The 25,484-nt window shown below is 45.0% G+C and overlaps 1 protein-coding gene across 1 annotated transcript; it reads left to right on the plus strand.

Moving 5' to 3' along the window:
- The first annotated feature begins 16,670 nt into the window (after positions 1–16,670).
- Positions 16,671–25,216, plus strand: LOC146207981 (uncharacterized). The gene is made up of 5 exons (XM_084577906.1): positions 16,671–16,772; positions 19,288–19,439; positions 21,515–21,582; positions 22,323–22,406; positions 25,071–25,216. Exons 1-5 carry the CDS (start codon positions 16,671–16,673, stop codon positions 25,214–25,216), a joined length of 552 nt encoding a protein of 183 aa, XP_084434032.1.
- Positions 25,217–25,484: the final 268 nt, after the last annotated feature.

Below are 25,484 nucleotides of genomic sequence, written 5' to 3' on the forward strand. Positions count from 1 at the left end.
ACGCATGGAAAGCACATTTTTTAACTTCGTCAAAGAATAAAAGCAAGGAACACGTTTGGTTCTTAGTTTGTGTCCCTGCTATGGCTTCAATGACACCTACCATTTACATTACGCCGACAAGAGGACACAATAGAGATAAGGATGATACACTTGATGCCTTGCTCAAGGTGATTCTCGACTTACATATTTTGTGTTCATGCTTTCAAATAGTTTTACCTTGTTATCTCAGAGCGTGATTTACACGGCCACTGGCAGACCTTCAGCTAAGGCCATGATAAGCCGCTACATCTACACGTGTTTGGATTTAATATTTAGCTGGAGTAATAAAGAGACTGTCATTGCTTTTTACGGGATCAAATATGCTACTATTTTAGAAATGCCTTTACGTAGTAAGCTTTCTGGCACCGCAACATGGTAACCAACCCTTTACTACGATCTATTTTTTATTCTATCGGAACAGTGCCAACAAGTAATCCGAATGCTAATCGCTTCGCATCACCCATGCATTAACGCTGAGAGGAAGAAGCATCCACGCATGGACGCTTGTGTGACATGTGTCGATTACAAATACTTCCAGCTTAATGCCGGCATCAAACTCGGGAAATATTTTGGCCCCAGCTGCTAACAGTTTATGCAGCTTTTACACCTAACGCCCATATATATTTCCCTCTCACTATTCTTAGACAAATAATTTGGTAGGGCTTCAGAACAGAACAAAAAAATTGCCTCTGCCTGTACCATATATGTTTAGCAGGAATATAGATGGCTCCCGTCATATTAGGACAGGAAGAAGGGGGGGGGGGGGGGAACTAAAGCACGGTCTCCTAGCAGCAGATGGATTACTCATGTTGTGACCGTCATTGCCACAGGACGTTTCACAAATACTCCACTAATTTTGAGGGCTATAGTCTTCCTCTGATTAGATTATGTAGAGCATAAAAAAAGGAATAAAAAACCAAGTTAACCAAACTAGTTGATCACTTTTTGTATCAGTGGAAGGTGGAGAGGGGGGAGAGGGGGAGGGGTGCGGGTGCAGATATAAAGTTAGTGGATACATTTTCTAGAAGGACGCGCTGTGCGTTCAGGCGCTAGTGCGAAGGTACGTACGGTGAGAAGGCTGCGCAAGTAGAGAGCAAGTGTTCCGGAAGTAGGATAATAACGGGGCAGTTCCGGGCCCTACGGGGTTGGGACGGTGGGCCAACGCCGCTCGCGGCGGGGGGTGGTGGTGGTGAAAACATTTATTATTAATATAATACATATAGGTTTGTACACTAGGTGGGATGCCTAGACAGACACTCCATTGGCGTTTGCCGCAGCCCGGGCGCGCTGCGTTAAGACCTTTTGGGCCTCTAGGGTGCAGCAGCCGGACAGGGTCGCCTCCCAGTTCTCTCGGGTGGGGTTGGGGATAGGGGGCAAAGATGGGGTTTTCTGGCAGGCCCACACCATGTGGTAGATGTCAGACACCTCCCCACAGTGCGAGCACAGCCCGTCGAATTGCGGATCAAAATGTTTTAGAATAGCCGGGCACAACATCGTATTGGTGAGCAGACGCAGGAGCACCCGTTCGTTAGCCTTCCCCAGTCCTTTGCACGGGGTGGGAAGAGTTTGGTGCGTAGATCTGTAATATTCACATATTTCTTTAAATTTGTACGCTGGGCTGAAATCAAAATCCCGGTCCGCGTCGGGTCCCGTGGGAAATGCCCGGAGAGAAAGCGCGCGGGCGGCGGCGTCGGCTGCCTCATTCCCTTGGAGACCTTGGTGACCTGGAGCCCAAACGAGAGATCGGTACGCGGGATCCGAATCTCGACTGCAATTTTTGTATATGCGATAAGCTAGAGGAGCAGTCCACCCTTGCTGGACGTTCCGACAAGCCCCTCGCGAGTCGGTTATGATGTATTTGGAGGAGGAGTCAGAGGCTGCGAGGGCGATGGCAACCTCTTCTGCGTGTGTTGGTGACTGGGCCTTGAACGTAAGGCCATCTACTGTTTTGCCCTTGTGGATGACCGCGGCTGTGTACCAACCCCTAGAGTTTGGGCCGGAGACATCCACATAGAAAACTCCTGGTTTGCTTCCATAATGGCGGTCCAAGGCTTCCGCCCGCGCCAGGCGCCGACCATTATGGTCCTCTTTGGACATGTTGGCGGGGGGAGGCCGCACATGGAGGGCGCGTCTCCATTTTTCGGGAATGCGACATCTCTCCTCTGTGAGTTGGGTGTGTTGGATGTGAAGTCGGGCAAGAAGACGGCGACCCGACTCTGTCTTTGTTAGACGCGTGTACTGATTGGTGAGGTGGGCCTCCCGAAGCTCCTTGAAAGTATTCACCACACCCAGCGCCATGAGACGGCTGGTAGAGGTGGAGACCGGGAGGTCCAGTGCTCGTTTCATGATTTTACGGAGGATAACTTCGAGAGTATCCTCCTCCTGTTTCCGCAGGTGGAGGTAGGGAGTCGAATACAAGATTCGACTAGTCACGAATGCGTTCGCCAGCCGCAAGGCGTCCTTGCATCGTAACCCACCACGCTTGTTGGAAACCCGGCGGACCATGCGGCCCACCTGGTCCGCCACCTGCCGGAGCTTGGCGAGTGTTGTGTCGCATCGTCTCTGGTTGTGTATAAAGAGCCCAAGAACTCTGATTTCCTTAGATTCTTGAATGGGACCGCTTTGCAAGGTGAGATTGATTTGAGTCGAGCATGAGCGCGAGGGGCGCAGATGCACGAATTCAGATTTCTGCGGTGAGCATTGGAGACCACAGCCGCGGGCATAGCGGTCCACTATGCTAGCAGCCGTTTGCAGGCTTGTCTCCATGTCCCCCAGACGCCCTTGCGTGGTCCAGAGGGTGATGTCGTCGGCGTACAGCGCGTGCTGCACACCTTCGACCGCACCCAACAGAGCAGGCAAACGCATCATTGCAACGTTGAATAGCAGAGGGGACAGCACTGCGCCTTGCGGAGTGCCCCTCGTGCCGAGCAAAAAAGGTCCGTGTTCTTGATCCTGTATTCGGATATAAGACAGTCTGTCTGTGAGAAATTGTTTGATGTAGTTGAAAGTGTTCGTGCCGCAGTGCGTTTGACTCAAGTGCGAGAGTATGACCTCGTGTGTTACATTGTCGAATGCCCCTTTGAGATCCAGGGCGAGGACGATTTTGTCGTTTCTTGTGCATGTGATGGGGTTCAGTATTTCGCGGTCGAGTTGAAGCAGGACATCCTGTGCGGATCTGTGTGGGCGAAATCCGAACATGGTGTCCGCGAAAGTGTTGTGTTGTTCAAGGTACTCAGACAGCCGATCCCGCACCATCGTCTCCATCAATTTGCCCACACACGAGGTGAGAGAGATGGGTCGGAGGTTGTCCGTGTCGATTGGTTTCCCAGCTTTGGGAATAAAGGTGACGAGAGCCGTCTTCCATTCAATGGGAAGGGGGGTTTCCCCTGTCCAGATTACATTGATATAGTCAAGAAGGCACTGGTGCGCCGTGTCAGGGAGGTTCGCCAGAAGTTTAACGGTGACCTTGTCCCTGCCTGGCGCAGTGCCCTTTTTCATTTTGGCCAGACTGGCCCGCAGATCGTGGAGCCGGAATGGGTTATCCAACTCCGAGTTTTCCCTGCCTGCATAGGAATAGGCCTATCCGCGGGGGTCCTGAATTGTGCACAGGTAGCGATCGCGTAGCGCCACTGCCAGTTGCATTGTGTTTCCTTGGAATGAGTGCATGGCTTTGTGTAGGTGTTTTTGCGTTTCCGTGCGTGTCTGTGTTGGATTGATGAGGGCTCGGAAGAGCCGCCACGTGTTGCGGCTCGACATTTGCCTCGCCGCCGTGTTGCAACGGTCCACCCAGTTAGAGTCAGCGAGTTGGGCCGCGTACTCTGCTGCCTGCCTGGTGAGATCCGCAATGCGAGCTTTCAGCTTCTTGTTGTGTTTCTGACGCTTCCAGCGGCGCGTGAGGCCACGGCGTGCTTCCCAGAGATGCAGGAGGTGGTTGTCCACGTCCGTAACTACCTCTGTGAGCTGTATTTGTTTTTCATGGGAGTGAAGGTGCGCCATGACTGACTGGGACCAGGTCGTGTAGCCCTGCTCTGTGATGTTCGTGTTAGTTTCTGTTGGAAAATTTTGGCGAAAGGTAGTCCTATCGGGGATGCGGGCTTTCGTTGTGGGGCGCTTCAGGGGGCGTGTGTAAACTGTTGTGTTGAGGGTACAGTGGTCGCTACCGAGGGTCTCCTCGGTGTTGATCCAGTCTGCGTGTCTTATGTTGCGAGTGAAGGTGAGGTCCGGGCATGTGTCTCGGGTCACCGAGTTGCCTACGCGGGTGGGAAATGCTGGGTCGGTGTGGAGGGTGAGGCCCAATGTGGAAGCCAGTTCTGCCAGCATGCGTCCACGCACTTCCTCCTTACGATAGCCCCATAGCTGGCTAGGGGCGTTGAAGTCACCCACAATAAGCAGGGGATCACGACCCGCCTCTTTAAGCGCACGGCTAAAGAGGCCCGCGAAGGTCACTCGCTTTATTTTCGGGGAGCAGTATACGTTAAGCACGTGCAGGGCAGGATCCGATCGCCTAAGAGGGAGGATCCTCACCATCATGTATGAATAGGGTATGTTGAGATCGAGGTCAATTTCAGTGGCTGTGTATGATTTGTGCACGAGGAGACACGACAAAGGGTCATGCTGGAACGTCGCGTAATTAGTCAACTTGGCTGCCGCTCCTGGCTCTTGGAGGGCGACCACGGCGGGCAAAGCCTCGAATGTTTCGAGGTAGAGACGCAGGTTCGCGCGTTTCTGCCGAGCCTTAAAGCCTCTACAGTTCCACTGCGTTACGGTTATGGAATTGTGAGCTTTGGGAGGAGAGGAACGCGTGTTAATCCGTCCTGCCATGATTAGGAACGGAAATGATAGATGGGGGGTTATGAGACTCCGACCCAGAGCCAGCACCGGGTGGGGGTGCGGGTTTGGAGTCCTCTGATTTCGCATCTGTGGGACTGACGACAATTTTCTTGTGCCTGTTGAAGGCTTGGATCCCTTCGAGCCGATGACTCGTTCGGGTGGTTGATTTCATGCAGCGGGTGATGGCTGCAGGGACCGATGCCTTACATTTGGTCTCCAAGCAGCCCATGGCCGCTTCTACCATTTTCTGGAAATGGGAGGTGAGGCGCGCCTCCATCGCAGCCATTGCCGACGCGAACGCGGGCGGCAATTCGGGCTCACTCTCCATGGCGTCGGGACTCGAGACACCCGTCACAGCGGACAGTTTTTCCTCTAAATTTTGAATTTTGGCGAGCAGTTGCCCGATCTGCGCTTTAAGCTGCTCATTTTGCCTGCGGCTTTCGACATCAACGCCGTGTATCGAGGAAGGGGAAGCGAGTGAGGATGAGGGAACGCAGGAGGCGGCCCGCGCCCAGCTGCTTACCTGAATGTTTTGTTGCTGCGCCGGGGCCCGGGATCCGGCAGCGCCATCTGGATTGAGGGCGGGGAAGTGCTTAGCATCGTCTCCGTTGGGGGGCGGTGGCGGCGTCTGCTTCTTTTTCTTGTTTTTCTTCTTCCTCTTCCCCTTCTTCCCAGTTGACGACTGTAAGGGAGAGGAGGAGTCTGTGTTCACGTCACTTTGGTGTGAGCCGGTTGTAGGATCGCACCGTGGCGCTCCGCCATTGGCTCTGCCGGTGGAGTGACCTTGCTTGCTTTCAGACGCTGGCGTCTCAGGTCCTTCAGGTTGTGAAGGTCTGGCTCCGGCAAGATGGAGTCGGCGAAATTTGGCTGTGCAATCTCTCGATCCCGTGGGGTGGGCTAATCCACAGATTGCACAGGTCGGGTTGCATTCGTGTGGCGCCGGACCGTCCTGCGTCACAGTCACAGTTTGGCCGCAAAGGCCGCACCTTGGCGAGTTCGGCGTGGGGCAAATGTCCGAGCGGTGTCCTACAGCACCACACTTTACACATGCCGGCACAGTTTGCTTATATTCTCGGACGGGTGTAAGTTCCCCGTTGTAGTGGACGTATCGCGGGACCACCTTTCCCACAAATGTGATGAGCGCGATGGTTGATTTTCCGAGCCGGCGGATGCTGGCGATCTGGCCTCCTCGCCAGACAATTTGGGCAGTGAGCGTCGCGCTTGTTTCATTGTCGGCGATGCCCCCGATGATACCGCGGCACACGTCTCCGGTAAGCTTTAAATTCCCGTGCACTGGTAGGGGGCCTTTACCAGTTGGCAAATTAAATTCGCCGATGAGGCGATCGGCGAGGTCTGGATTTCGTGTCCCTACAACAAGCAGATTCTGCTCCCATGCGGGTACAATGTCGAGAACATTGTCGGCAGCAGAAATGCCTAGGTGCGAGTTCAGTGCCTTGCCTAGCTCACCGCGTCGGAAGGTGTTCCTCAGGTCCGCGGTGACCCTGGGCTTGATGATGACAACATAGTCTTGAGGGTGCATCCGTGGCATAGGACGGGGCTTCCACAGACACGGCTTAGCTTGATTTCGAAGCGATGAGGCAGATTCGTGCGCTGGCGCTTGCTGCTTGGTTTGGGACGCCGCCGGTGTGGCAGCCGCTTTGTTGGAGCCGGCTCTGGAACGCCGGCTGACAAGTTGAAAGAGCTCCTCGTGCTTGAAACGGGCAGGTTCCGTCACAGCTTCAGGTTGGACAGTCGAAACAGTCTTCCAGACCATTTCGGAAGGGTCGTATCCCCTCAGAGAAGCTTGAGAAGCCATCTTGATAGGTGACGAGGGTGAGTCACTGCCTCCGGGAGCGACGCAGCCGTTAGGCCTAGCGCCAACTCCTCGTGGCGGAGTGAAAATCTCCCCTCGCTAAATGAAAATTGGGCCACCTGGCTATATTTGGCGTTCACAGTATCCTGATGATGTTAGGAATACAGTAGCACAAATTTCAAGAGGGCCCGAGTTGATACGCCGCAATAATTAGCGAAACTTGACGGAGCCGATGTGGCATGCGTCCGCTCGCAGTCACAGCCTAGTCGATCGCTCCGCTCGCGGCGGGGGCTAGCCAGCCACTGAATTTGTATCTGTTGTAGGCCATCATTGCACTCGCCATCGCTTCGGTGGTGGTGGACGACGGCCGTTGTTGCGGCGCGCGTCCTTCTCTCCCTCTTTTTTTTTTCTTCTGTATCTTCTCTTTTGTCCGCACGAGGCAGTGGACGTGGCTCAGCTACAGAGCCAGTAGCAGGCCCGTGCGTTTTCTTTTCCTTCTTCCTACAGCCACAACAACCACAACAACAACACGCAGGTTCTTGGAGCTCACTGCAAAAGAACCTCCCTTGCTTTACGCTCAGTGATGTTACTAATATTTGGAACGTGAGCTCAGTACATATATGTTTTTTTAGCGAGACACTTTTCGTTGTGTTGAAACAGGTATGGTCTATCTGTATCTTAAAGATCATAGAAAAGCTCTTTCTTTGCTCTACACTATATGTTCAGCGCCTATATGTGGCTTGATTTATGAGCTGTAAAGAAAGAATAGGTGTAACTGCAGGGAAATGTTTATATTATATCATGTCCTGTGTCACTTTAGCGATATGTCTATTCGAATGTTATTCTTTAATGAAGCAACATTGTCTCTAACTGTAACAACTGTAAACCCCTTACTTTATACCTGCGCTCTCATTGCGTGCTTGATATTGGATATGCAACAAATGCGGTGCCAAATTTTGTTTCCACGTGTGTAAAGAAAATATCTAAAGCGCACCATAAATAGCTACCACCGTCATTCATGTGCCATTAAATGCCAATTTATTTTAAGTCTAGATCCTTTCTAGACTCATGGAACGAAATCCCGTGCGCGAGAGTTGTGCGCAGGATTTGGGCATCCGATGTGTGCGTGGCATCTGTGCGCTGATGTGTGGCTTGTCAACCACATTGACGACGTCATCAGAAAAATAAAAATTCTGTCTCAACTGGAAATCGAATCTCCACCCTCAGACCCCAGCCGAGCGCTTTAATCATCTGCGCCATGCTCAAGGTCGTTAAATACTACTACTACTACTACTACTACTACTACTACTACTACTACTACTACTACTACTACTACTACTACTACTACTACTACTACTACTACTACTACTAATACTACAACAATACTACTACTACTAGTACTTCTACTACTAGTACTACTACGACTACTAATAATAATACTTTATTCACTTCAATGAAACAATACAGGACGCGGACGCGGCAAAGCCACAATTGCGCATCATAATCCTCATTGACTACCGTGAAGATGATAGTAGCATTTACATTACGCTGAAATTAATTATACTGACCATGATCACAATAGCAACGATAATATCGGTGTATTTAGTTGACAGTAATAACGAGAACAAACTTGATTCACCATGTGCCGCAGCAACGCTCCTGTTTCGGCATTTCTGCTGTGTAGATTCCATACTGCTCTCGGAAATTATTTTTTTTTCTGTTTGCGTCCACTTGTCACAGGCGTTAGGGTTTTTTGGAGTTTTCTAGAAACAAAATTGGGAAGCTACTCTTTCTTCATTTTGAAGTCAGTGCAAAAAAAGCGAGGACCACGTCAGAAGGAAGGCACAACACGAGCTCATTTCGCAAGTTAGAGTTAATGGAAAAGTACACAGTATATACCCATATTGGGAAATGAAATGAAAATCAAAAGAGCTAGGATACCTTCCGCACTTTCCCTCCTTTGGGTTTTGGTATTGTTTCCCTTAATTGAGAGTATGAAGTGTGCTGCTGCTGCCCCTTATCTCATGTTGCTCTCTGTCCCCGTCCGGTGTACTGTGCCCTATGCTTTCCTTGATGATGTCGTGTATATATATTTTTGATTTCTTTTGACGAGATTGGTATATATTTTGTACTTTCAAGTTATATTTTTTGACCTAGTTCCTCATTTATAGTGCTAACTTCATCATGAATTAGGCTCAATTCTGATCAACTTTCCACCATATTTCTCTTTCATGCAGAGAAAAAAAAAAAAGAGTTTTGCAAGCCAGAGGAGAGAACGAACATTACGCTGGCTGAAGGGGCAGTGTGGTGTCCCTTCTTTCCTCTGTCTCTGTAATAAGCGCTGTTTCTAGACTGTTCATACACCATCCAGCATACAGGCTTGTTACGCTTTGTCTCAGATTTTTTTTGTCACTCTACGTTTCTCCTAAATGTATCGATGCAGATTCTCTAAAAAAAAAAAAAACAAAAAAAAACGCCACATTTCTCAATGAACAATTGCTTTTTGCCAACCTATTAAAATTAGTTTATTCAGCACTGCACATAATGTTTCAAGCGTAGTGAAAAGGCAAGCAGGAGCACTGGCTTGAAACATGCCACACCCCTGCTCACAATTAGCAGCCGCGGTGTTATTCAAAAAATGAATACTTAGACACATAAGATAACTTAAGAAAACAAGGAAAAAATAAGAATTGGCTTATTATCAAGATTAACATGTTCTCCTAATAAAACACGTGAAAAGTGAGAAGCAATTGCATATAACAGAATAGATGACTGGTTTTCCCCATAGGTAAAATATAACATATCTGGGATATTAAAAATGGATGGAAGGAAATAAAAAAATTTTCGTAATTTAGCTCCGGAAACCTATCGTGTCGCGAAAGCGAGTAGGCACGGGTACACGTTGTAAAGTTATTTTTTTGTCGCAGTTTGTTTATTTTCTGTTTGTCGCCTATTTGCTTACGGGGTATAGAGTGATTACCCCAGATCTGGGCCTCTCGATATCGTTGTCGACTTGTCTTATTCCACGCCACCACTTCGGCATTCATGAAAGTAGCTTTCCGTAGTCGCTTTTGAGGTTGGTCGAATCATATACGAGCGGAATTGCCACTGTATTATACATGGTTCATCTGCAGAACGAACGCTTCTCATCCCCTTTTTATAAGTGGTCGAGTAGGGATGTCATCTTTATCTACTGTGCATGCGCGACGCGCCCAGCGAGCCCGTAGAGTAGGCGGCGGCGCAACTCTTACGTCACGCATGTCACATCTGTAGCTACTGCGCATGTACAATACATGTCACGAGGATGTGAAGTCGGCGGCGGCCGAGTGGCGCACTGTTCGTTCGGCACATCAAGTCAGCGGAGTCGACGGCGGTACCGGCTGGGGTGCAACTGACGTCACGCGCGGCGCACCGGTTACATGGCAGAGCAAGGCTGTGGAGTAGGCAGCGGTGCAACGCCGACGTCAAGCGCGGCGCACCTGTTGCTCGACTCATGCACTGTAGCGGTTCTGGCTCCTAATGGCGACATTGGCTTTGCATGGCATAGCGATGTTTTTACTTCAAAATGTGGAGGGCACAGCACAAATGAACACAGCGAATTTCGAGCCCCGAAGACCATTAGGATATATAGGAATGCAGCAGTACACCAGATGGAAGTAGCATAAATCGCAGTTCAAATTGATGCTATAAGCAAGGCAGTGAATTTTTATGGACGTGGTAAAAGAGAATGAACAATATTATCCAATTATTGTAACTTATAATCGATAACATACTACCCTTAAGTAGTGTCTATTCTTTCCTCTCCAAATATGGACCTGCTGAATGGAAAACGCCACAGTGAGATTTATCGCAGTAGTCTGTGTTTTCTACTTTATGTATCCTATAATAGTCTGCTAGGGGTGGATTTTGCTTGAAATAATAATTTATTTGTCTATGTTCGTATATCCGGTTTGCATAAAAAACTGAGTTTGCATAAAAAACTGAGGCAAAGCAGCAGCAGCAGCAGTAGCAAGCAGCAGCAGCAAACAACAGCAGCAAGCCGCAGCAGCAACAAGTTTACTCTTAACAGCGTCCTGACGGAAGTCAAGAGCGCTTTAATGTGGTGAGGAACAAATTGACATATTAGCGAAAATGTACTTCTTGAAGAAACCCCTCCTCTTGTCATTCGTCTGCTTCTAGGCCTACTTTCGCACGATGCATCCTTAGTCCATTTTCAGTAAAGCATTCACCTGCTTTAAATTTCGCCGAGCACTGTTCACTCTCTGTTGGCACAGTTCTGTGCTAATATTCTCAGGTATATGCACTGGCGTTTGCAGTTGCTAGTAGAAAGAGCATGCCGACATTTTTAATTAATCGCTCTCTTGGGCAATTGTGTTTTTGTTTTCGTCCACATATGTAACATCAGTAGCGATTAGCAACCTCGCCTGCCACAGAGTTAGTTGTTAGGCTGTCGATAATCTAGATTTAAGCACGTAGTCTTCAGGATTTGAGTGCAATCGTTTGGTGGGAACGGCGGGTGACAGGAACAGAAAGTTGTATGATATTTCGCCGCGGCCAGCGTGAGCGCATCTCAGCAGGTGGATAGTGAGCACTCTATTATCCTTTTTCAACCTTATTGCAGACCAGAGGAGTTATTTGCGGCTTTTTAGTGCAAGTCCACATTTCGCGGCGATGGCTTTTCATTGTTTTTTGAGCTTTCCTTTTCACGTGCCAATTTCTCATCAAAAATGTTTTCACCGACGCACATACGCAGGCACGTGGCAAATAAACGCAAATACCGTCACAGACTCATAATGTCGCTCCCGTGAGTGGGCAATGGACGCGGGCATTGTCCGCCTTTATGTTTATCCAGAAAATGCGATAAATACCCCTCATTTTCTTCAGGAGACCAGTACTGAAGCACCTGAACTCTTTCTTCCTTTCTTGCACAATGAAATTATCCATCCACAGCGTGATATTATGTACACCAATAAGCGAGACGACTTTTCTGTGTCGTATCTTCGCACTGAAGCTGATTCTTTTATTAATCGATTGTTCTGAAAATTGTAAATAAGACAGTGCAGCCTAAATAGCCTGAAGCAGAGACGTTTTATGTTAATAATGCAGAAACGGATCCCTGTGACGTCCGCCGCAAACATTATATGGTATCAAAAGCGAGGTATTGTGGTTGTTTTCTTGCAGAGAAACACGCATTTGTATTGATGACTGCCAATTAGCATTGCATGTATTCATACTACCTTGACAAAATATTGCCCCTCTTCCACCTCTAAGCCACTCAAAAGGAAAATAGCACTAGCTCATTTTGAGATTTTATACAGCTCTTTTGAATCACATTTTTGCACAATTGAAACGACAGGTCATTCAGGAAATTCAAAAAATAGATATTTAGGCTGCTACATTTTGAAAATAAAACCAGCTATATCCTACGCACTGATAATTAAAACATTTGTACATGCTTCGAATTTGCTGGTTACGAAATCTTACTATCATCGCGAGAGTAAACTTGATGTAAATATGGTCGCAACGTTTGAAACCTACTTGTAGTTTTATTAGACTTGTACGCGCTATGTTCAATTGCACTTTGGTCACAAGGGCGCCGGTCCTAACAGCGAAAATAGACCTAGTAATGACGCGTTTTAGTAGTATTATAAACCGTTTATTCTGAAAAATGTCAAAGGGTTCAGGGGTGGGCTGGTAGGGTGTTCAGTGAGGAACTCTGTTAGACCAAGGCGCTGCCCGAGCTGTCGTTAGCCCAGGAGGGTTGTGCCGCTTGGTCGGGACTGGTTCTTAAATAATCACTTACCGCGACTGGTCGATTATACGGTGAGATGTTCAAAATTTCATTTTAAATAATTTTCTTGGCGTTCACTCACGCTCTTGACAAACATACAATAAGTTTATAATGCGTGCAAACTTAATTGTCTTGGCGAAACACACTTGCTGATAGATAGCAGCATTTGACATGAAATTTCTCCGAAAATTATCGTAAAAAAGACGGCAACTTCTCGAAATCGACTCTACCATATTAGTGGCTAATAACATAGTGAATAAACAAATGACATAGCGCATGTTAATTAGTGTCATGAAACTAGAACCGTGAGGAAGTTACGATTAATGTCGGGTCTTGTTCACTGACCCGGTGTTGAAGGGGCAATGCTTGCTGCGAGATAAAACCGTGGTTTTAATTAATGTATATAACATCAAAGACAACTGTGCTTTTAATGCCGGGTTTTGCTCCTAGAATATTGCCAGACTTAAGCTTTGCCGTTGAGTGGTATGTACAAACTTTGTGTGGTAAGATCAAATATATTGCGTGTTTTTAGCTTTCTTTTCTGTTTCTATAGAATGAGCGACGAGTAGTAGTTACTCATAGAGGGACATATTATCAAAAGAACGTGCCATTGTTAGAGCCTTTCCGGAGAGCGCACTGGCTTAAAAAGTAGGCCTGTGCCTTACAGTCTGATCCGACTTTCCTACATTCTTCAGGTTGTGCTGTGAAGTGTGTCCGCCTATCAAAAGGAACGCGATGGCCTCGTGTATGCGTGCTTGATAAGATCTCGCTGGCGAACATGCTATTGACGGTGCGGATATTCGATGAAGCGTTTCAAAATCAGCCAGTTCAGTCGATGTCCTGTAAAAACCAAGAACCACGCTAATGTGGCTATAGGGTTGTCAACGGCATCAATATGTTTAGAACACACTGCACGCTATTAGTGCACCGTTCGAGCCATAATGGTGCTATGCTTGCATCTTAGGCTTAGGTTTTGCACTGGCGGCGGTGTTGTGGCCTCATACTTCCTTCTGAGTTATTCAAAAATCGAATTTAAACACCAAGCGCCTCCGCAAGTGAATCCTTTTCTACACATTTAGAAGCGTATGATCAGGAGACCTCGGCAAACACAAAGTACAAGCACTGCATATTTCCCGCAGACATTTATCACTTCATTTGTTTATTCTGCTCTGAAGCACTCGCAGCACTCTACTCTTGTTTGTCCCTTGCAGACCTCTCCTTGAAAGCCGACTGTCGTGCAAGTTACTGGCCAAGGCCATCTGTATATTTATAAGAATGAGCTGACAATCTTCAAAAACGTAATTTCTATAATTAATTTAGGTGACTGGGATGGCTTAGGTTTCAAGGGTATGAACAATTTAAATGATCGGTTAGTAATTCATGATTGTCTAAAGATTTTTTTTAACTGGGGTGATCACCAGCACATTAGCCTTAATTTTTGACACATTTGACATGCACATCAAAATACGATATTAAATTTTCCCTAACGATGCTTTGCGCAGCCGTTGCCATATCTCAAAAATATTTTTCCACGTATTTGGGACCCAACTTTATGAATACCACAAGGTGTCTCACATATGTTCGTCACATTTATGCATTGGCTTGACGGCTTCGTTCATGTCAGACAAAGGCTCAGGTCGATGCTACCCTTACGGAGGGATTCATAATTCATAAACAGCGCAAACGAAGACGGAGCAGAAAAAGAAACAACGACAAGCGTTGGCTCACAACTCAAGAGTTTATTTCTTAAAATATCATATGGAAAAGGAACACGCAAACGCATGAACCAAACAAAGCATAAAACAAGAACAAAGCGCCTCACTAAACGTCACGCAAAAGTACGCACGCCTTATGCATATGCGTGTTTTTTTACGTACGATGGCTTAAGGAACAAAAACTTCAGTTGCGAATCAGCTCTTGTCCTGTGTCCTGCTTTCCTTGGTCCGTCATCGTTGCCGCTATTTTATTATTATTCAATGCCAACGAGACTAACTCAGCGTTTTGCTTCCAGAATGAGCCGTCTGGGACAAACTTTTAACCCCACGGACGTTTGGCATTCTTTTCCCAAAGACCACATTAATGGTTTGAGCTCACAAAAGCTGAGCATATCCTTTCTTATGTAATCGCTACCAATCTCAATTTCCCATCCTATGATTTCCATCCAACGATTTCGCATCTAAATTTAAGCGAAATATTCCAATCAAAATTTTGCAATCTTGGTAGGAACTAACCGGGATACAACTCTTCATTCTCCATTATTGCGCGCTCCGCTTTAAGCTTAACATACAGATATCATTATTAATCAAGGATTACAAGCCACTCATCATCAAACGTTGTCTCTTATGTTCATCTCAACAATTAACTTCCAGAAGGTAGTCTGTCCTAGACGTACTGTCGGATGCAACGAACAATCATTTTTCCATGCGGGTACATTGTTTTTGCTACTGAACAGGATTTTCTTTAGTAACATTTTTCTCTAATTTTTCCGAGGAAATATTTCATTAATCCCTCTTCATCGCTTCCATGAAAGCCCAGATTTAGCATAGCGCAGCGCGCAGTTATTCTCTACTACAGCACATCTCTTTAGGTCTTGCAGAAAAGTAAAAACCAATTGAATAAATATAATTTCACGCGATATTACACGGCCGTAAGAAATAGCCTGTGTAGTTTGTATAGCTTTAAAAGAATTAACGTTAAAAGTTTTTAATTTAAAAATTCCGCGGTGCAGAGACTATTTTCGACTACACCAAAAAAGGGCTGAGCTTTTGCAGGTTTCGTAAAATCTTTTTTTTTCTAAATTTGTGGAATTGTAATTTAGTGATTTTCATAGTACATTCACGTCCCATCAGAGCATCACATTGAAGCCAGTAAATTGCTTTTCATGATGCAGCTGTAGATGACACCACCATTTTTTATCAATCATATAATGTGTTTTTGCCAGCAGGAAGAATTTTAGAAATAATTTTCTTTTATCAAGGGCCAATTACCGAGGGTAAATGTCTTCTACCATAGCTAAAGTTCGCAAGCTTCTAAGGTTGGTCATTAAAGTTTGCTTTCTGGGGTAATGACGCAAAGATGCCTGGTGGTAGCAATGCCGAAGGCAAGAAGTGGGGAGATTGGTGTGAGACTGAAATGAACGATGAAATGAACGATTTATAGGGCTGACCTGCGCCCACAAAAAAAAAAAAAAAAAAAAAAAAAAACTAAGCAAGTGGTCAGTGATGATCTAAGCAAGTCGTTAGGCTGGGCGGTCGTCGAACTCAAGAATGGCCGCATCTCCCGGCAGTATTCAATACCAATCCTTCAAGAACGCATCAACACAATATGACAATCTGGCAGCCATCCTTCGAGATGAAATTTTGGTGCATTTTGCATTACAAACATTGTAATGATACCAAGTCCAAGCGGCACTGAGAGTGAACAAAGAGCACAAAACATTGGCGGTATTTTATAAATCTATCTTCCTATTAGAAGCAATGTGGTCACTGGTAAGGCTACAAACTGGTGATTATTGGCAGCAACAATTAGAAAATGCAGTAATTTACGGCAGTGTGCGCCTAAATATGCCTGCGTTCAGATTTGCAGAGCTCACTTATGAATCACATTTCAGTTCATTAATTATAAGGCATTGCCATACCCAAAACAATGACGCATGCGAGTAAGAATGAATTTTTTTTGCGTCTGCCTGAGTATCTGTGCAGTGCATTCTCGGCTGACAGGTTGTGTTCAAATTAGTCGTTTTTTGATGACTGAATAAAAATATTTGTGGAGGTAAGCACGTGTCTAGATGACACATGAAAAAGTGTCTCGACCAAACGACGGACCTGCCCACGAACGCTGCCCAGAACGGCTTGCTATAATTATCTGTCATTCACTCGAGAACTACGGGAAGGTTCACAAAAAAACTCTTTCACAAGCCTCAGGAGGTGCTTGCCGCAAAATATACCTCTGTAACCACGCTAAATCATTTCTCCCACCATGATGACCTCGTTGGGGCACAGATCATGCGATGTGCAATGGACTTATAATTCAGAAACATGTCACTCAAGAGGAGTGACAGAATAATCTGCTTCAATATGAAATTTTATCTTCTTCATGAATCCATGAGCTAGAATGTATGATCTTTTGTAATTACGCCCCTTTTCGACCATATAAATATGTTTGAACTGATGCCTGTGCACCAAAGCAGCCGCCAACATGAACACTTCTTCAGCATTCGTTTTGGCCTTTCTGGCCACGTTCCTCCTGGCAGAGACAACCGAAGCAGCGAATGGACCAAATGTCCCAGATGCCTTTCAAGTAAGAGAGTGGGAACGGTGAAAAAAAGCCAGTGTTATCGTCACTACAATTTTATTCATGTGTCCTCTGAACCTTCATCGTTTTCAGTTGTAGATGCATAGACCAGTGCATGATCTGTACTGTAGCATGTACTCTATAAAAACCCTAGATTGCGCATACCCTATTCAGGCTCAAGAACTCAAAATATGTCCCAGGTAATACTTGACAGCATTATAGCGCTTTTGTTCAGAACATCCCACTTTCTCGGCGCTAGCAGCATTGTATGCGAAAAAAAAAACTAGTCACAGTTTAACTCCGATGAAACTTCTTAAGACGTGCGAAAGCACTGTTAAAAGCTGTTTGTCGCATCATGGTTTAGGATTGAAAAACTGTGATGGTATTTGCAGGGCTTGTAAAAGTCCCTAACTGATTAAAAGTAATCTGTAAACCTTTACTACGGTACCCTTTTGTCTTTTTATTTTCGATCCCATCATCTTTCCTTCCCATACGGCGTGGGTCAGGTGTCCAACAAAAAAAAGTGAAAGATACTGCGCTTTCCTTTCTATGGACTAATCTGCAATTCCCCAAGCTTTGCAAGTCGCCCGTGTACTGTGCGATGCTACAGAACCTTGACGAGCTCCGGGTGTTCGAAATTTCTGGAGTCCTGAACTACGGCGCTGCTCATAGCCTGAATTGCTTTGCGATCTTAAATCCTATCAATTAAACTAAACGTAGTTGCATTTTTTTGCAAATAAGAAAATATGGGGCAATACAAGCTTCTGCTTTAAGGGTGCGCCTCGCATCGATTGCGTAAGGTACCAGCCCATATATAGCCTTATGAAAGGAAATGTCCGAGTTGGTGAAACCGGTTGCTAGGCAACGGGGCACTCTTTAAGGCCCTGGCTAAATTCTTAAGGGTAGCGTAGTGTTGTTTCTGCTACAAAACAAACCTATGTGGAACGCCTAGGCTCCGCTATTAAAGGTATAACGCAATACCGTATCCAATACTAACCCAAAGCTAAAGCCCCGCTTTAAAGCCCCGTATGATGGTAGCCACGTGGCCTAGGGCTAAGGTGAGTGCAAGCTAGGTTCTTGACAGGCTCATTTCCATATCGCCCTCCGATATAGAAGGACAGCCCAACGCTGGCAGCTCCTATCAAACGTAACGTCAGGCAGTCCTATACCAGTCAGCGCGCGGCCATGTCAGCTAGAAGCTACCACCTACCTGCCCGCGCCATATTTATGAGCTTTCGTTCACGACCTCAACGCCAGCATGAAATTCGAAACCGGATTATTTATGAACGGGGTCTTTAATTCTATCGTGCTAAAAGCCCAGTATCTGCCTCACCCTTCTGTGGAAACCTACGCGAAGCGGACATAAAACATTTGACAGTTTGCTAGGCTCTGAACCTCAGGATTAGTGCTCTCGCACTCCAAAGGGCGAACCTGGCTCTTGCAGGTACAGGTGACATGACGAAGTACTGAATGCTAGATTGATTGTGTGACGCCCCAAAAACATAACATCGGGGTTCCAAAAAGCATAGCTGTTTCGAGATTTCAACCGAACCAACTTGTACCTCTGCATCGCAAGTACGAAACGCTACTCCTGGGCATGGCAGGTTCATTACGCCTTAGTTCAATCGGGCTTGTTTACGTGTATAGTATGGCTATGTTTGCACGTAATGCGGCAGCTTACGACGGCATTTTAACGAGACATGGAAGATAATGGAGACGAAATTTAAGAAAGTAGTGAATAAGGTAGTGAATACACCAAAGAACCAGACTTGCAGCCGCAAAGTCTAAATACTCGGTAGTGGATCATATTCAAACTATGAAGCAGGTTAGAGAAACTCCCTCGGAATATAATTGACCGGTAAGCCTAGCTGTCATAGATTACTAGAATGCCTTTGATTCAATCGAAGGCACACCAGAGATTCAAGCATAGAGAGCGCATTATGTAGATGAGTCACGCGTGAAGTTAAACTTTGTTTTTGTAAATTGGTTTGATTTTGATTTTGTAATGTTGTTTGACACTAATGGTTTCTAAGAATTTATAATGAACAAATCAGTTAAGGCGGGATATGCACTGCCACTCATAAAGCCGACAAGCTGTTGCAGTTTGAAATGAAACAACGAGACATCATTCTTTGGAATGTGTGAGAATTATCATAGGAATCAGTGGATCAATATTGGAGGCTATAAAGATACGTGGTACTGGGACGGCTGGTGAGCCCTACACTTCCTCTAGAACATCAGTACAACGATCTATGGAAGATCTCGAAGATAGAGATAAAGGTTAAACTTTCAAACCACAGTAAGTTACTGCTGCAAACTGCATGTGCACAGGTGCTCTAATCCTCTATTATCTCTAACTACGATAAATTATGCAAAGCTATTTTATGCACATTTTGCAATATTGTAGCACTCGCAAGAATGTTTTTCTTTGTTTATTAGTTTTATCCAATACGCTGTATCTCGTCATATTGTTCGTGTTTATAAAGTAATAGCTTACATGCTCAGTTTTCTTTCCTCACAGGTATTTGCAAACTTCCCCTATGGCGTCGCCATCACGGACATAGACAACGACGAGATCCTTGACTGCTTGACGGCTAAGCGCAAGGACTTTGATCCTGAAGCAAAGACGGTCACCTATGTATGGTCGCTGAATGGCGGCGAAGGAAATGACAGGTGAGATATGCAGACTTTCTTGTGAGCGTTCAGTAAGAAATTAATGTAATAAAAGCCGATATTAAATGCTAGCAGAACCGCAGAGCCTTCAACAAGTCCTCGGAAAGCTTTCTGTTCTCTAACGGAGCACATATTATATCAGTGTCTTCAAATATATACAAAGCATTTAGTTTTGCTCTGAATGAACTTGCACCACTTTTGATTTCTTGCAGCTTAATAGCAAGTAGCCGAACAATATTTGCTCAAAAACATGTTTTATGTCCTGCTCACTATCTATAAAAACCTTTAGGACTGTGCTGAATCATAGTGGTTACGTTCAACCATTTCCTCGCAAAACAAGAAAAAGCAACTGTGGTCAGGTTCTACGTGGTACTCGCGATTTAAGAGAACATTCTATGTCAGCCTCTATAAAGGGTTGCGGAGCCGGTCAGCAGTGCCAAATCAAAGTAAATACCGCCGTAATTATGAGGCAATAAAACCGCGAGGGACTTTAGCGACTAAAGTAGTGAAAGGTGAAATCCTGAGTGCCTCATTCTGGTACAAAATTGACTCTATTTAGTAATAAATGATTTAGAAACGAAGACGGAATTGATGAAATATTTCCCTAATTATTTAAACATTAATTGATTAAGTAACGAATTGCCTAGGCAGTCACTAATTAGTAATATCTTATTTTGTCAATAAATTATTGGTCAATAATTAGTAATAGATCATCGATTGGCATATTGTCATATAAGGTCCTCATTCACGCATACTGTGATGGTGCTCTGTGATTGGTCGAGACCTCTATGACGTCATTTCGCCTCGGCCAATCAGAGCCGCCGCGAAAGCGAGACACATTTTGTCCACGACAGCATGAGCCATTAAAGGCTTATGCCTTAATATAGCCCTCCTTCCTACGCTACTCCTCAATCCGGATCCGTAGCTCTGTTGGTAAAGCATAGTAAAATGCATGCATAGACCTTGAGACCTCTATCACCAGCTCCACATATTTACATTTTCTTTTTTTTTTAAACCTACCACTTTAGGATGCTTTAGGAAATAACAGACTTAACAATGATGTGTATCGGAGAAATAAATAAATACTGTTAAGGAACGGCAAGCCGATGAACACAGGGAAAAGAGGGCAGATGACAGATGACTGTGAGATGATTTTAGTCAACCGCGGCTTGCCTAGCACGAGAGCTCTTGTCCACACGACTGCCCGCTTCCTCCCAGTCCGCAACAATATCTAGCCAAGTAAAAAAGCAAAATTCCTTCTCTGGCCTGACACATTATTAACTATTAACTTTTCTCTAAAGTGCAACGGAAATCCCCCCTCCCCCGTTTTCCGCTCTTTAGATATTTTTATTTAAGGCCGCGACTGTAAGCAATAATTTGCAGATACTCAAGCATTTCCTTATGAGTAGAATGAAGTGCACTTTTAACGTCACGTTTCTCTTCCGTGAAATTTTGCACTCAGAGTGTGGAGCAGATTTTGCCCAATTGCTAAGTGTAATTATTTGCGTTTTGCTTTTGTCGAAAGGAAAGCACAGCATCTGTCTCAGTTCCTCGGGAAACCTGCACTACAGTGGATGGCATACAATGGGTGGTACACATATTTCGTCGGTTTTTGAATGCTTGTCGTAACCTTGTCTCCAACGTGATTAACAGGTGGATGCTAAATAAAAAAACGAAATGGTATGGCAAGCAGTCTAAATTCTGAACAGCGAATGGCTAAGGTGCAAGTTTTATCAGAAGAAAATGCTCGTAAAGTTTCATACGCGTTTTTACCAACCGTGAATTATAACGGTGGTGAAGGTGACGCATTTTCGAATGAACGCGCTACATACAGTACCGCTTAAAATGATGTTGAGAGGACAGGTGGCTAGGTTGCGCTATTAGAGTAGAAAATAGGAGGAATTCAAGCAACGGCTTCTCTATTAGTTTTGTAGATTCATAACTATTTTTTTTGCTTCGAACAAAAAAAAAAAAACCTGAAATATTTCACCTACTGTGAAGCAGACTCTAATTTAAAGTCTCATGTGTACGTGTCGCTATCATCTTACCTTAGGTTTTGACTTGAACAATTGCAGAATGCACGTGCCTTTCTACCATACCGCTGGAGATACCCCAGATGCCACTAACTTCACAGTCGGAAAAGGTAAGCGCGGGAATCGATGATCCTCATTTTGCTCTAATAATGAACGACAAACTATAAAAGGGTCCTTGGCAAAAACAAATATACTGCTCGTGATTACTCCTGGTGGATGAGGTCTCATGGTCGTGGTTTGCTTCCGTGGTAAGTAGTTAAACGAACGCCGAGAAAACCTTGTTAAGTGTTTCGTGTCTTCAGTGATTTTGCGCTGCTAACTTGATAATGCTCCTCAAAACACTTAGAAAGATGAAGAAATAAATCTTTGTGCAGCCGATGCCGTAAATAATGCTTACAGTTAAGCGTATTTTTTTTCCTGCTTAAGATAAATTGTGCCCAATCAGTGCAATGATTAAACCATGGGAAAAAATTAAGCGGTTTTACTGACGAATTGAAAATTGAGGAATCAGTAGAGGAGGAAGGGGCATACATTTGTGAAGCACACAAATGGGGGAACTGGATGATGGCGAGTGGGATGTAGAGGTGTCTTGCTCAGATACTCTCATGAGGACCAAGCTGGTCTCAGACGCTTGCATCTTGGGCGAGAACCCCGTGCACATAACAATAATACAGTGGTGTAGCTCAAAACAGCGCAGCCTGTTTTTCTATTCCTATTAGCGGCACTCTGCAAGCCTGTAAGATCACCCACGCTAATTCTAATGCGTGGCTTTAAACGGATTACGCTGAATTAAATATACATTCAAATGTTTTCCTTTGCCGCCAATAAATATTGTTATTGGTGCATGCAGACGCTGACAAGGTGGAAGTTGCGCACTTTCGGTACACCGACTACAAGGACTGTGCCATTGTTGAAGTTCCGCACTTCGGAGACGGTAAGGATCACTGATGGCATAATTTACGGCGAAAGCACTTCTTGACTGATTGTGTGACGAGAGCAGAACTCGTCGGTAGACAGCATCGGTCGAGCGCGTCTGCCGAGCGCGTCAGCAATGTGTGGACGGAGCCTATCATCAAAGCGTGTCCGCACTAACTGTTTATAACGCTTTGCATGGCTAATTATTCTAATAATATAACGAAATTTGCTGTCAAGGATAATTAGAGTATGATAAACTTAATGATGACTTCTAAGTCTGGATGCGCCACCCCCAAAATTTGTTACCCTGGGACCCCGGAAATGGGACCTGGTCTCGATTTGGCCAAAATCGATACCGCAGCTATTAAAGCAGGGGCAAATAAATGGTGACTTCCAAATTTAGCTGCGCACCCCCCCCCCCTAAATTCGGCCCCTCTGTAACTCTGAAATGTGACTTCGTCCGACTTTCAGCAATACTGGTAAGTAACCTAACTTGAGTCTTGTCAACTTAGTGATGACTAGCAAATTCAGATGGCCCATCTTGAATGTCACGCTCCCCCCTCCCCCCCTCCCTCCATAGACCCTCGAAATTTTACTTTGTTCAAAGTTGACCAACATTGGTGTCTAATTCTAATTTAGGTATCTTCCAAACATTTAGCTCTTGGTCCATCGAAAATTAACTTGAACGGAATTCAACCAAAATTAATGTTAACCTCATTTAACTATGACCACCGCAATGATGAGTTCCAAATATTGGTAAGCAACACCCCAAAGCTGGTTCCTTGACCCCGAAATTGTTATTTCGCCTGAATTTAGTAACGCTACTGATTAACGAAACACAGAACTCATAACAGAACTAGGCACGGAGCTCCAAATGCACTAGCATTTCTGCAACTTAAGAGCACTTAAGGGGACGCGAGTATTTTTCCGCTCTGGAAGGAAAAGTTAGCTTGGAGCAAGTAAGAGCTTGCATCTGTACTATGACTTAGAAGTTGAGAAAACGTGACAAGATTGAGCAAATATACTGGGGTATCTCAGTGCATTCTTAGAAACTCCTCAAAATTCCAGAAGAGAACACATTAAAATATATACCGACGACACACATGCGTAACATTCAAGCGAGCAAAGGATAATTAGGTGTTTATTAAAATGAGCATAGCTGAAAGCGGTATAAAATAGAACAAAATTGATAACTTTTGTGCTGAATGGTAGATGGATAGAAAATTAAAAACAATTGCGTCCATTGCGTTTTTCAGGAGAGGAACACGGAGGAGTAGAGAGACAATTTAAATTTACTCTGAAAAACTCATGATCAATAATCACTCAAAAAAGCACAGTGACGTTTCTGCAGTGTAATTAGAGCAAGTGACAGCGATAATGGTTGGAACAGCGTAGTCGTCTCAAGAGAAAGCTGTCTGGCGATCATTTGAAGAAGCCATAGTCTTGACGGTCGAGGCTGGCTTGGTGCTTTTGCTACTTTTCTTTGCCGTTATGAGTCTCTGCGCTCGGTTGCTTCCGCAAAATAGTTTGTGACTTACCTAGAGCTGCACTTTTTATTAGCATTCCGAGCAATTTTCTGCAGGCACGCATGCTAAGCGTTGCTGGGGAACGTTTATTACGGCGGAAGCCTTTCTGCGCTCGTGGTGAAAATCTCCCGTTGGCAAGATTTGTCCGGGAGATGTGTCAGCGAATTTCTGCAAGTGATGGCGGCTGCACTTTTCCTTTCTTGCAAACCAATTATTGAATCCCGAGTAAATTTTGCTGCCTTAAATGAAACGCAATTGGTTGTTAAATTAAAAAATGCTTAGGAAAGAGTAGTAACTACTAAAATGGCCTACTATTCACATGTAATAGTTACTAATGACTTCTAATGACCAATATGTCTTGCGGCGACATGTAACGACTACAATTGATTATAAATCACGATACATGTTTAGTAATGAGTACAAATGACTTAAATAACTTGTAACTACTGATAGCTTGTAATGACCACTAAGGACTAAAAATTACCATTACCTACGTCTAACGACCACTTGCAAAGAGTACAATTGATTAGTAACGACTTGTAATTATTAATATGAGAGGACAAGAGAAAGAAGGAAAGAGAAATAGCTAAAGAGAAGAGGCAAGAGAGAAAGGCGAATAATAAGAGGAGGAAGAGTGGGCTTTCACCATTCACCTGCTAAGAGCTATCTGAGGAGACCCTGTAAATGTATAGCCTTTAAAAAATGGTCACTGGTGAAAGCAAGGCAGCTGGGTATGAATGCTTTTTGCAGTAAGTCTGAAGCGACCCCGCGAAAGAAGTGCTGCTTTCAAAAACCTCTGTTTAAAGCGACAAGTTAAAGTATCGCCATATAGTATTTCTAACTCAGAACCGAATAACCCCGGCAAAGTAGTTTTTCTGTGAGCACTGCAAGACTGCAAGCTCTTAATTCTTACCAGAAACTGAGTTGAATGCCATAATAACAAACTCAAATAACGATCAAGATAGGAACCGTTTAGTATGATTAGGTTATAGCAGAGACACTATCCTAGGCACTTGGTGGGGCCGCTTCATATTACAAGAGTCAAAAACCTTTTGAAACGGCCAAAGGAATATCCACTTAATAACAAGTGGTGATGTTTTTTTTGCATTAATTTTGTGACTGCATAACTAATCTTCTGTTTTTATTTCTGCGCGCAGAATGCATTCTCTTCGTTTCTCCAGAGGTGGAGAACAATGTACCCGAAAGCTGCATGGAACAATTCTCCGACATCTGCGGCGAAGCGATCTCTCTGCGCGAGAGACACCCTTGTGTTGACGACGACACTGAGGACGAGGACTTCTAGTAACCGTGCATTGCTTACGGGTCCATAAGCGCAGGCATATTGCACAATTAAAGGTATACGATTCCACATATGTGTGAAAAGCCTTATGAGACATCTGTAAGCGTCCAAAAGAAAATAAAATATTTTTGTCTTCGAAATTAATTGATATTTCAGCTTATTGAAAAGCGCGTTCTTTTAAACCTGGTTTGGACAGAAGCTTGCTGATCATGAAGAATGCCGCAGGAACTATGATACTTTGAGCGAACCTGAAACCTCATGGCTGCAACGC

This window comes from Amblyomma maculatum, chromosome 1, assembly GCF_055883805.1.
Source record: "Amblyomma maculatum isolate TAMU_Amacu chromosome 1, ASM5588380v1, whole genome shotgun sequence".
Classification (NCBI taxonomy): domain Eukaryota; kingdom Metazoa; phylum Arthropoda; class Arachnida; order Ixodida; family Ixodidae; genus Amblyomma; species Amblyomma maculatum.